Source organism: Falco biarmicus, chromosome 5, assembly GCF_023638135.1.
Source record: "Falco biarmicus isolate bFalBia1 chromosome 5, bFalBia1.pri, whole genome shotgun sequence".
NCBI lineage: Eukaryota > Metazoa > Chordata > Aves > Falconiformes > Falconidae > Falco > Falco biarmicus.
This window is the reverse complement of record NC_079292.1, coordinates 54556130-54568664: the sequence shown is the minus strand read 5'-3', so window position 1 is coordinate 54568664 and position 12535 is coordinate 54556130. Positions and strand designations below refer to the sequence as shown.

The 12535-nt window shown below is 47.4% G+C and overlaps 1 protein-coding gene across 1 annotated transcript; it reads right to left on the bottom strand.

The window, feature by feature from the left end:
- Positions 1-217: 217 nt before the first annotated feature.
- On the bottom strand, positions 218-12535 carry LOC130149517 (retinoic acid-induced protein 3-like). Its single transcript, XM_056339231.1, has 4 exons — positions 7714-12535; positions 4225-5195; positions 3206-3258; positions 218-2512 (listed from the first exon to the last, which is right to left on the bottom strand). The coding sequence occupies exons 2-4, from the start codon at positions 5147-5149 to the stop codon at positions 2420-2422; spliced, it is 1071 nt and encodes a 356-aa protein (XP_056195206.1). The 5' UTR covers positions 5150-5195; positions 7714-12535; the 3' UTR covers positions 218-2419.

Sequence of the window (12535 nt, the reverse complement as noted above, 5' to 3'; positions counted from 1 at the left end):
GCTACATTTAAGCCATTAATGGCACCACATCAGCTTGAAAACCTAATTTCTTTAAAGTCTGGTATTGTTTGAAACACATCTCTCCTACCTTCAGTCTGCAAGTCAGCAGCTTGCATCATGGCTTCACAAAACCCCTTCCCAATCTGCTCCCCAATTTTACATTAGTATCCATGAGTTTTCTCTCTCATCCTCTATGTTACAGGTTTGGAGCTGTGTAGGAGGACAGGAGAGGAGGAGGGGAAGGTAAGCATCATTTCCACCTCAAATTTACTAGAAGGCGGCATTTTTCTAGTCCTGTGTCCTGCGATGCATTTCAAACCAATGCCTAGGAGGGCTCTTTCTCATGCCAAGGGATACAGAAGACCCAAATGTCCCTGCATTGCCTTTCAGTGCTGGTAGGTGGAGTGGAAAAGGCGCAGCCTCGCATATTGTAGACAGCACTGTGCCTGAGGAAGGGGGTTTACTTGCCAGGAGCATATAGATATGTGGCATGATGTACCATGTAAAAACTCATGGGAAAGGAAGCCTCTAAAAGGGGAAAGTAAAGCCTCATACCATCAGGAGATTTTAAATATTGTCATCATCGTCATCATCATCATCGTCACCATAATCATAATTATTTTGCTTTGATATTGTTTCTACTTTCAAATAAAAATATTACATGTGTTCACAACATCAGAAAGGCATATTTTTACAAGCTGAATTAAATACCTACAAGGCCCTTTTCTTTTCTTGATTATGCAAGCGCCCAGCAAGACATAACTGAATAAATACAGGAATATAAACACAGCAAGCACAGACACATGCAGTGATGAAGAGAACACATCTTTCCTCCTGCATTGGCTTGCTGTGGCTTGGTTTTATATTTCTTCACTTCTTAAGCGCTTCTAATGTTGAATCAGCTTTCTTTATTCAAGAAAAGTAGCACAGAGAAGCTACTAACCCTCTTCTGCACTTTCAAGCAGCTGATCTCTGGTCCATAGTGACAGCTTTGAAGAAGCCAGCACCTCTTTGCCATTTCCCGCCCCCCCCCCCCAGCTGCAATCTCCCAGATGGCCCACTACAAGCCATGGAGAGCTATTGCCATCACCCCACCAGCCATTAGAGGAGTCATATTCCCGAGGAAGAACACCATTCTCTTGTAGTCAGGCTGTTTGTATTTTGATTAATTAAATATTCCACATACAAAGTACTAAATAAATATATAGCTGTGTTAGATACCAGTGTACCATACATGCCCACTTGGAGAGCCCTATTCATTTACAGATGAAATACCATGGAAAGCTATTTACCAAATAGAAAGCAGGCTACAGAATGATTCAACTCTGCAGACTCACTGCTCATTGCCAGGGTGCAGTCCACACAGCACACACGCACGCACGCACGCACACACACACACACACACATGTGCTCGTGATTGCTTACTCCTGGGAAGAAGGGTGTCCGCCCTCCATAACCTGGCTGCTTGGGAAATGTTTGTGTTAATGCCACAGACACGGTGGGGAGGAGGCAGAGCTCCAAGGTGCACAGGATTAAATCCCACCAGGGTATTGCAAACAGCTGCATGGAAGAGGTTTTGTCTGCAGGGATCCACAGCCTGGGGTGTCAAGGGTGAGGAGGGGAGGGTTTTCAGTGCTGGCCAGGCACCCTGGGGAGCTCAGCTGGGGCGTGTGGTGAGGAGTCAGAGCTAGGAGATAGAGTGCAATCAGAAAATGTGTCAAGTAAATAGCTGTAGATGTTTTTATGTCTTTAAAGTTTCTTCTCCCTCTCCACCGTGGTGTCTAGGTGATAAGGAAGGGGGTTGGAAGTCAACATGAAGAAATAAAAAACAATAGTCTGTCTCTCTCTTTGTCTCTTCTCCACTGATCTCTTGGAGGAGAGCCAGGTGGGGCTGGGAGTGGGCACAAAAATAATGGTGGATAGATAAAAGTGTCCTTGGTAGTACCTGAGATGTGTTCATAGGTGGGCAGTAGTAGGGATGTGTAGGGCTAATGCTTCCACTCCTGACTCTCCTCCTGTCAGACACAGGGTGCAGGCATCCCCCTGAGCTGATCAAAGCAAGTCCTGGCTGGGGCAGAGCTGGTCACAGACGTGGCTGATGATCTTCCTGCTGCTCCAGCCCTACAGCATTCCTGCTAAAAATAGGCCAGGCCAGGCTCTTCCCAACATGTTCCTCTGTCAGAAAAGATGAGCTCCATTCCATGGAGAAACAGTGAGCAGAGACAGGATGGCCAGAGTGGTTTCTGAAAGCTGTGTTTGAGGAGTGAGTGTGGCCTACAAGGGTGTCTGTGTGGGGAAAAGAGGACCTCTCTCCTCTTTTGTCAGTGGGAGTTGGCTCTGTCTTTTCTGCAGGACTTGTCACCGTGTGGCCTGTGCCGCTGCTGACAGGCACTTGGTCTCTTTGCTCGCTGCGGAGCTGCTACATGGGGCCTTTCCCACCAGTGTAGTCCTGGTACGGGCTTGTCCGGGCCTTGGGCCGAGGGATGGAGAAATCCTTTTGGGGTTCAACGGTCTGAAAAGAAAGCACAAAAGTCTTTACCTTTCAAAACTAGAGAGAATTAATAGGATAGGGCTTTAAAAAAAAAAAAAAAAAAAGAGAGAGAGAGAGGGAGAATCACAAAGCTGAAGGTTTCCTGACAGTGTGATCAATGGAGCTGTGGAAGAGAATCCTGGCACAGCAAACTAGTAATTGAGGCATGTCACCAGAGGACATGCGGTGTCATGATGTGACCTACTAGGCCTAGCTAGGCTGTGGTCTGAAGGAGGACTGGTGAACGGACATGGAAGCATGGAGACTGCTCACTTTGGATCTGCACCACAACTTCCAGTGACTGCTGGTGGGAATACATTCAGAGCATGGGACAGGGAAAGGAGCACAATCCCCTGAGGAAAGGGAAGAGGCTGCTGCAGTAACTGTGTCCAAAGAAAGGACTTCTTATGTGATGTAAAATCCAGAAGTATTGAAAACCACAACCTCAGCTTTTGCCTTGGGCCCCTTTTGCCATCCCATGTCCCTGGGCATGTCACAGTTCCCTCCCCCCAGCCACAGGCACCTCCAGGAACACGTCATGGTGTTGCCCAGCTCCATGCAAAGCACCTGCCTGCTCTAGGTCCATCTGTCTTTGCCCCTTCTCCTTCCCTTCCCCTCAGCACCTGAACATTTGACTAAATGTGGTGAAAAAGGTGAAGGGGAGTGTGAACTTACCTTCATCTGAAAGTGAGAAGAGTATGGGGAGTAGCTGAGGTCTTCTGTGTCTCCTGAGTCACAAGACAAGAGGTGGGGAAAGTTAGTGAGTTAGTGTTATACGGTATTTTGGAAATACATCAAGGAAGACTCAAAGGGTCTGTGGCTACATTAGTAGCTCCTTTTAGACTGAACAAACTATGCAATATGCAGGCAGGAACGGGTTAGAATCCACAGGTGGGTAATTTGTTAAATATTTCCTTATGAAAGCAGGAATTAATGGTATTGTAAATAACAGGGCATAGGTGGCCTTGGAGTTTAGACACCCCTTGTTGCCTCACAATTACTGTCATCACCACCAGCCAAATCCCTCCCACTTGCATGCACAAGACACACTCTGCAGTGTTCCCTGAGAGAGCACAGCCTTTCTCATCTACTCTTTTACAAACTTGGAGGTCTGATTCCAGGGAACAAATGTGATCATGGTAGCAGCTCCACATCTCCTAACCATAGATTTGGGAAGTTTCAATTGATAAAACCTTTTTTTGCCCAAGTAGGCATGCGACACATACAGAAAAGTAAGAATTCCTTGCCTCATTTTTGGATGACGGGTTCATTTTTAAATGGATAATGGGAACCAGGTCAGAACTGGAATAAATAATCTCCAAGGTATAAGCTGGAGAGCTCTGAAAAGCTGGAACATTGCTAAGAGACAAATAAAAAAACTCCTGAATTTTTACACAGACTTCCCAGACATAACAGAATCATAAGGAGTTACGTCTCAGCCCTGACATGCAGTAAGTCACTCACTCCTCCTACATATCTTTGGCTTTTGCATTGGTTCTTGCTTTATTCCTTTTTGTCTGGGGATTAATCTTAACTAGCGTTTCTGAAATGGCATCAGTCTGAAACTTTTTCCTACCTCTAAATTATCCACCATGTTCAAATCTTTTCTTGCTGCCCTCCTGTCCCTTTTAGCTCATGAGTGGGGCATGTGTGCTTGGGGCCGGGGGACAGTGGAGTTGTTCACTTTATCATACCTTGCACAATTTCATCTTGTGTATAGGCACGGTTGTCCACTCCAGTTGTCTGCTTTATGAACTTGGGTTGGCAGAAATCATTTTCTGGAGGGTAGTCCCCCAGCTTCAGAGGTGCAGTAAGGAAACAAATTTCAGGGACAATATACATTATCAGGAAGATCCATCCATTGGACACCAGAGCAATGGCCACAACAGGATCATCCCAGTCATGTCTGTTTAAAACCATGTTGCCTTTTGTAAGCATAGTGATCCACACTACCCAAATGGCAATGGAGAACAGGACAGTGACAAAGATGTGTGCCCCGTGCCTCTTCCAGCTTTTGTATGGCCCACAGAACGTGAACATGGAAACCAAGAAGGTCAGAGCCATCAAGAAGAGCACGTAGATCAAAAGCATGACAAAATCTTTGTTGGTCTCCTGCAGAGACATATTCAGAAATTTGTCTTTCTGGTTTACTAGCATGGTGACTAAGTACTCAATGCTGATCACAACTTGTACCATGGCAAAGGAAACAATGAGGAGCAGCAACACATGCCAGGAGAAGGGCTTTCTTCCTCTCACTAGTTTGTTGAGGTTGCAGGCATGGGTGAGGAGGCATGAGAAGCAGAGAGCAAAGATGACTCCAAATAGGAAGAAGCGAGTGGGGCGAGTCCTGTCATTGAGTTTAATGATGAAAGCAAAAGTGAGACCAAAAATGCCAAGCGTGCCTGAGAGAAAGAAGAAATAGATGGCGATCATGTGCCGCTTGCTGTTGTCTTGGACTTTACAGGTGAGAAAGAAGAGTGAGCAGATGAGAAAAATGGTGATGAGGATGCCAGCTGTAGCCAGTGACTCCAGGACAATCCCCCAGGCCTTCTCCATGTCACAGAGCAGGTAATAGTCATGACTGATGCTGCTGCAGCCTCGGGGAGGGGGTGTTGCCATCCTCTTGCCTTCTTGAACAACCTCCCTGTGAAACGTTTCCCCAAAGCTGTAGAAGAAGAAAAGACACAGGCTGTTATATCAACCACCTAGGTGCTGCCAGCAGTGGGGAAGGAGAGGCAGGAGAGACCTCCATCTCCACCTCACTGGCCAAGCTCACCACAGTGCTAAGGACACGGGGCTGTGGGAGCAGAACCACCCCTTTGTTTGGCATCAGCTCTCAATCAAGGCTAAGCCAAGCCCCTTAGCAGGAGGCAATTCACCCTGTATGTCCTCTGCACGGTGCCTGGGGTTGTGCAATGTTCTAGGAGCATGGGGAGCAGGGAGAAGGTGAGGCACTTTTGCAGGTGTTAGCTTGGTGCCCTGCAGCATAGAGACTAAGCTGCCTTATCACTTTTGTGATACAAGAGCAGCTGTTAGTCATAATACACTTTTCACTCTTTTGACAAGTTCAAACAACCCCAGTGAGGTTTAGAGATGAGCAATGCAGAACAGGAAACTCGTTACTCTGTTTCTTTTCCCTTTTTACTTTCTGTGAAACACTCTTGGCTTTGGTTTACAGGTATGAATGAAGGGGAATTTTAACTGCCTTTTACCCTGCAGATAAATAACCTGGATGCCTCCAGCATAGCTGTTCTCACTCCAAATTAAATAGCAAATGCAGGCCACCAACCATGAGCCCTAAACTCATATTACTCCTTACTCACGGCAGTGCAGCAATATGAACTGTCTCAAAGACCTCAGTCCCCTCCCCAAGATGCCACCTGGCACTGGCTGGAAGCTTGACATGTCAGAGCTAATGCTGTTCATTGCACGAGAAGTAACCACCAAGTTACCGCTTGAGGAGTCCATGAGTCAAGGATGGATAAGGTCTCTAATGCACCCAATGCATTCCTGCTGTATTATCACATGGAGTTCAGTGCTGTCTGAGTAAGCCTGGTTTAAGCCTGTCTCACCAGGGGATAAGGCAGGCTGTTTAGGTGAGCTCTGCCCATCACTGAGGGGAATTAAGTTGCCAACTTTCTTGGGAGCCTCAAGCATGTGTAGAAACCACTGTACAAGGATGCTGGGCACTTCATGGACCGTTTATGCAGTTACTCAGTGAGTTTAGATCCCAGGGGCCAGGTACTGCTTTCTAGGTATCAAATTGCTCAGTGAGGCTCGTATCTCTGAAACCTACCAAAATGGGAGTTTAAATACAGTATCAGCATGAAACATAGGAGAATCTGGCCTTAATGGTGACCCACCAAGGGATTTCTTTTCAGATATATAAAGAAAAAAGTTAACCTTGCAAAATTTAGTCTTTAGTGCTCACCATGCCATTTGCTTTTATTTTCCCCCTCCAGAACAACATACTGCAGTTATGAGGTGGATTCTAAAACCCTTCCAAGAGATTTTAGGGAGTATAGGTTGAGTCTTCTTAAATGGCAGTTGACCTAATCAAGGGATGAAGGGGGAAAATATTACTGACTCACTCTTAGCCCCACATATGCCTCAATGTGACCTGCTTACAAATAGTGGAATACTTTTCCAGCTTTTAACCTCACTGTGTAAAAGCAGATGTGCAGCTCTTCAAAAAGCTGGCTATAATAAAATGCAGATTATTCAAATATGCAGGAACTCTGGACTCTCCATGGAGAGAACGGAATTAGTGAATAACACATGCAGGAATTTTCACAAATCATTGTTCACAAGATTTGGGGGACTTACGATCTCTTGCACAAGTAGCTGAGAGTTATCTGTAAGTAATAAATAATGCTGCCTGAAACTCTGGAGAGCAAATGCTACAATTTTATCCACTGACATTTACTGTTGATCAGATTAGCTTATCTATTCACAAGTCTGGCAGATACAGAATGATGCTCGCTGTCAGGGTGGGAAGAGAGCCCAGAATGCCAATGTGAGACCCCAGGGCAGCACAGAGCACACCCATAGCTTTGGGTTCTGACTGGTGCTTACTTCAAGTGGTACTTTCCACAGTCGTCCGCCATGGCCCTTGGAACAAATAGGATGGAAGCACCTCACTGCCTTGGAGAGCTGGACCACTTGTGCCCATTTTTGCTCCCTTCTCTTTTTTTCCAGGGTAGATGTCCTACAAGGCATGAAGAGTCTCTGCCCTGTGTCCTGGGGTGAGTCTTACCCCCCAGAAGCTGAGTTTGCTCATCCAGCACCTACAGAAGTATTTGGGATTTCCAAGGGGCTCTGCAGTCTGCACAAGGGAGCCTGTACTACGGTTAACTTCACAGCTCACCCTGTATCAGCTACTGCTTTAGTGCCGAGTCTTCTCCCTCCAGCTGGAGCCTGCTTTTTCTTTGATACTTGTGCGTAAAATACACACAGCCAGCCACAAATTTCAAACTGTTTTCAAGGAAAGCCTGCCATAGCTTCGCCAGCTCCAGCTGGCAATCCCATGTTAGACTCAAGGGTGGGAGGCATTCTCTGTTTGCCAATGGCACCCCATGCCCCTGCTCCACCCCACCCCCCAAGCCATGGTGCTGCCCACCATCCCACCCCAGCCACAGAAGGCAGGTCCGCCCTGGGTCCTGTAGGACGTTGACTTGAATTACCTCTCTGGGTCCTGCCCGGTGAAGGCAGCAGGGAGGCTCCAGCTAGAAGAGGCAAGTTCTGAGCGCGGCAGTGACGGTCACCTCCGCTCCTGCAACCCGGCCGGCCGAGCAGCAGCCCCCGTGGCCTCCTCGGGAGCTTTAACAGCTGGAGGGCTGGGGAGGTGTGGCTGAGCACGCCTATTCCAGTTCCACCGCCTCGCCTCTCCTCTCCTACGGGACACGGCTATGAAAATCCGGCCCCAGTGCCAGGAGATGAAGTAAGGCGTCCTGACGTCAGCGGGGCGCTCACCCCTGCGGCGGGCGCAGACGGGGTTGAACGCTGCTCAGCCAAGCGCCTGATAAATGCCCCCCTCTCTGCTGGCACCCGTGGGTGGGGACTGTGGCTGTGAATAGCAGGGCGTCCCCTCCCTGCTCCAAGCCTTTTGTCTCTTTGCATGCTTTCTTGCCAGATAACTGCTTGCAAGGTGGAAGACGAGGTTGTGGGATGCCAACAGACCCACAGCGCTTGGAGGGAGAGCGGCTGCGAGCTCAGCTCTAGAGGCGGTTTCCTCGGGGCTCTTGCTGCGAGCTGTGCGGGGACACGGCTGCTCCGCTCACCCCTGCCACCTGGGCTCCCACCGGCTCCTTTCCTGAAAAGGGCCGTTTGCCTTTCCTGGTGTCTTGCTCGGTCCAGCCCTGCTCTCCGAAGGCGCAGTTCTGTCTGCTCCCAAGCACTGAGTCACTTTGTCCAAATTGCTGGCCCAGTTAATGAATTAAGGCAATGACAAATACCCCCTTGCTCTACATTGTGCCTCTGGCCTGACACACCTATTGGCACAATTCCATCCAAAGCCGCGCATATCTCCAGCGTGCTCGTGACTTCATCTGTTATTTAAATATTAATCACTGGGTGTATTTTATTATTCTGATTAAGGAATTGTCATCAGGGCCTATCCACACCAAGCACTTGGTCCCTACACACAGCCCCTAAACCTGGAAGTTCCTCCCACCCCTCGGAGGTTGTGCTCCTTCCCAAAACCAGAGAAGCAGCTGTACATGCCTGTGCTGAGATCTGACTGCCCATGGTTGTCTCATCTGCATGTTCATTTTGTTGGTTTGTTTGTTTTAGGGCCCATGGCGTATTTCTGGGTGCTGATCCCTTCTGAATGTCACATGTGGAGATTGCTACAAAACACATACAAGAGAGTCTTCTCTTGTGCACCCCCTAGAAGCACATGGGGGACTGAAGGGATGAGTGGCTTATCGAGTGAAAGGCACTGCTCAGGGCAGGCACTGTAGGGTGGGCCATGCTGAGCCCTAGGACAGTTCCTCACATCCTCCCTAATTTCATTTCAGTGTAAAAACCTGAGGTTTCTTAGGAAAGCACATGCCAGGTTTCTTTACATGAAATTAATCTTAACTTTAAAGTAGGTCTCAAGCTTAGTGAGCCAGCCAAGAAGGAAGCAGATGTGAAAAATGGGAGGAGGAAAGAAGGAGTGATGGAGAGGAATTCAGCACCAGCACAGTGGGACCCAACCTGTCTAGGAAGATATCCCAAGAAGCTTTCAAAGGCTATTGGTCACTGCCAGCCTATTTGCATAACAACTTCACTGCATTTACACAGACACAAAAAACCTAATGGAAAACAGTGTGTCAAATTTTATCAGGGGTAAAAAGAAAGGAAAGAAGAATAACACCATTTTCCAGAATGCCTGAAAAATCCTTGACAGTTAGTCACTAAACACACCCTGTACTTTCAAAAAGCTGATAAATGGGTCTATGTTTAAAGAAAAAAATCCCAAGTGACTTAGGAGCCCAAGTGCTGCTGAGTCCTGGTAGGTAGCCTGAGAAACGGTGCCCGTAGCCCTCAGGCTATGCCAAAGAGGGTGGAGAAGCATCACTGATCTACATGGGCGAGTACAAACAGCACAACGTTCACACCACAAAGGTGAGATGATTGTCACCTTGCTTTAGGGATGGGATGCAACTTGCAGATAGAGGCATCTAAATTTAGATGTCTGGTGATTATTACCTAAATGTGAGCTGGATGTCTCAGCTTCTAAACAGCCCAAAAGTCAGATGGACTGGCCCAGCTGATTGGATGCAGGTGCCTATTTCTATGTATTCTGAAATGCTCCCAGGTGTGGTTGGCTGGATTGTCTGCAGCCTCACCTTAGTTGCTTGCACATAAGCATATAGTGTCATTTGAGGTGTCATAGGGTATCCTGCTCAGCTTCCAGGAACTGCTCCAGGAGCACACAGGTCTCCTGTATCTCCTGTATCAGATCTGGCAGTCCTGTGCAGATGTTTTGGATACCCTTAAGCATCTCAAATCACCTTTGTAAGAGCAAATGTATTGAGTACTGAATCTCCACTGGCTATTTCAGAGCTGAGATGCAGAGCTTATATATAGGTACCCAGATGTAGATGTCCACCTGTTGTGGTTTAACCCCAACTGGCAACTAAGTACCATGCAGCCACTCGCTCACTCTCCTCACCCATCAGAGGGAGGGGGAGGAGAATCAGGAAAAAGGTAAAACTCAAGGGCTGAGATAAGAACAATTTAATAATTGAAATATAACAACAACAACAATAATTGTAATGAAAAAGGAGGGAGAAGGGAAGAGGAACAAAATACAAAGGGAAGGGAGAAAAACCAAAAGGAGCAATGCACAATGCAGCTGCTCACCACCTGCTGACCGATGCCCAGCCAGTCACCGAGCAGCAATTGGCCGGCTCTGGCCAACTCACCCCGGTTTATATACCAAGCATGACGTTCTATTGAATAGCTGTTCTGGCTGTGTCCCCTCCCAATTTCTTGTGCCCCTCCAGCCCTCTCACTGGCAGGGCCTAAGAAGCTGAAAAGTCCTTGACTTAGCATAAATATTACTTTAGCAACAACTAAAAACATGAGTATGTTATCAACATTGTTCTCACACCAAATCCAAAACGCAGCACTACACCAGCTACTAAGAAGGAAATTAACGCTATCCCAGCTGAAAGCAGGACAGCCACCATATGGACTTCATTCTGGTGCATCAGCATAGACAAATAGTTCATTGAAGGTACTGTAGCTTGGTCACCTGTAACTCAGTCACCACCACAGGGATGGTATACAGGATACAAGACCTGTGTGAAACTACACTTTTGGATCATCAGCTCACACTGAATAACCAGGGGATCTCAAATGGTCCTAGGCACCAATCTAAGGGCAATTAAATTGACCCCTACGTGTCTACAGAGCAGACTTCATCAGACACAGTCATCCAGATTCCCACTATAGTTGGTAGAAAGAAAGAGGCACTTCCAGGGGATTTTCAGTTGACCTGCTTCACAACAAACCAAATCACACCTAAGTATTTGTTTCTGTCCAACAGAGGTGAAGAGAGACAAAATAATGAATTCAAATACAGATCTTTACACTTGTCAGCTGAATTGCATAGCATGTCTCCAAAATAATTTCAACACAATCCAGTAGCAAAATGCTGGTGACATTGGAAGTTCCTTTGGGTGGGAGGCTGTTGGTAGCAAAACAGCTTGCTTTGGCCATACTGCAGCCCTAGAGAAGCAAGCTGGCTGCTGGTGAATGGGAAGGAGCAGTTGCTACAGCTGACAAGAAGAGGCAGGGATGGCAGCAGGGACTGACCCCTTTGGGCAGCAGCCACCTACACCTCCCCTTCCAGTCCTCCAGCAGCAGGACAAGGTGGAAAAGAAGGGCTGGGCTCTCCCTCTGTGTTGGCTCCACTCCTTTTCCCTTCTCGCTGCTGGCATTGCCTGGCCATGCTCCCTCCTGCAGGGTGCCAATGACCGGTACTGTGCATGATGCCCTGGGCCAGCCCTGCTCCACTGGCTTCAGTGTCACAGGGCTGAGCCACCAGCAAAGGGCAGGGTGCTGCAGCCCCTCTCAGCTCAGCCAGGTCTGGGGGAGACAGCATGTCTGGGAGGTTCAGTGGCTGAGTTAGTATCTTTTATTAAGCTGAGTAATAAAGCAAGTAGATGCCTGGGGAGACGTAGTGCTTGGCGCTCTGGAATGTGTCTAAATAACATGTTTATTTTTGGTCACTGATATTGGCTGTGTTGTGAGTATACTTGTGTCATTCCTTCTGCTTAGCTACCTGTGCAGTACATTGACAACACAAGAACAGCCTTGTTCTCTGAAAAAATCCCCCCTGCCAGCACTTATCACAGTCATACTGAACTAACATTATAGCAGCCTCCACCCTGTCCTGCCCCATCCATTTCCTTTGTCTTTAAATCAGTTCAGGTACAAACATTATGACAACCTTGGAAACAGCCTGGCACAAAAGTGACAGGTGTTCAGTCCAGGCAGCCAGCTCTGAGCAGCTCTGCCTTAGACAGGAGCAAAGACAAGGACAAGGGTTGTCATTTCTGGAAAGGTTACATGTGGCACCTCCATATAACACTGGGCTTTCTCCTTGGGGTCCTGTCTCTGAATCCCTTGTGCTCTGTCTCTGAAAGCATGTATACAACCAAGGAATACCAAAACTCCTGCCTAAGAGTTGAATCCTTTTCCTTTGGAAATTAAAAGTGCAGCACCAAAACCTAAATGTTATCTAAAAAAATTGCAAAAGTAACTCATATTGGTGTCCTTCAGAGCTGTTACTTGTCTCTGCAGCCATCAGCTCTTCCAAACAGCATGCTCTGCTTCCTGCCATTTTCAGTCTCAGGAACAAAATAAACATTTTGAGTACGCAACAGTGATGTGGTTTGATGTTGTAATTGCTGTCTCCACTCAAAGAAGCTCAAAGGATTTTCTTTAAAAGAATAGGTTTTGGCCAACCCCTCTCTCTTCCTGGCTTCTAAATGCCCAGATTCCTGTTAC

Excerpts from the sequence above, each read along its gene's own strand:
- LOC130149517 (XM_056339231.1), bottom strand. The coding sequence starts at position 5,149 with ATGGCAACACCCCCTCCCCGAGGCTGCAGCAGCATCAGTCATGACTAT. Across the intron at positions 3,259-4,224 it reads ACAAGATGAAATTGTGCAAG|GAGACACAGAAGACCTCAGC; the intron begins GTATGATAAAGT and ends CTTGTGACTCAG. Across the intron at positions 2,513-3,205 it reads CTTCTCACTTTCAGATGAAG|ACCGTTGAACCCCAAAAGGA; the intron begins GTAAGTTCACAC and ends CTTTCTTTTCAG.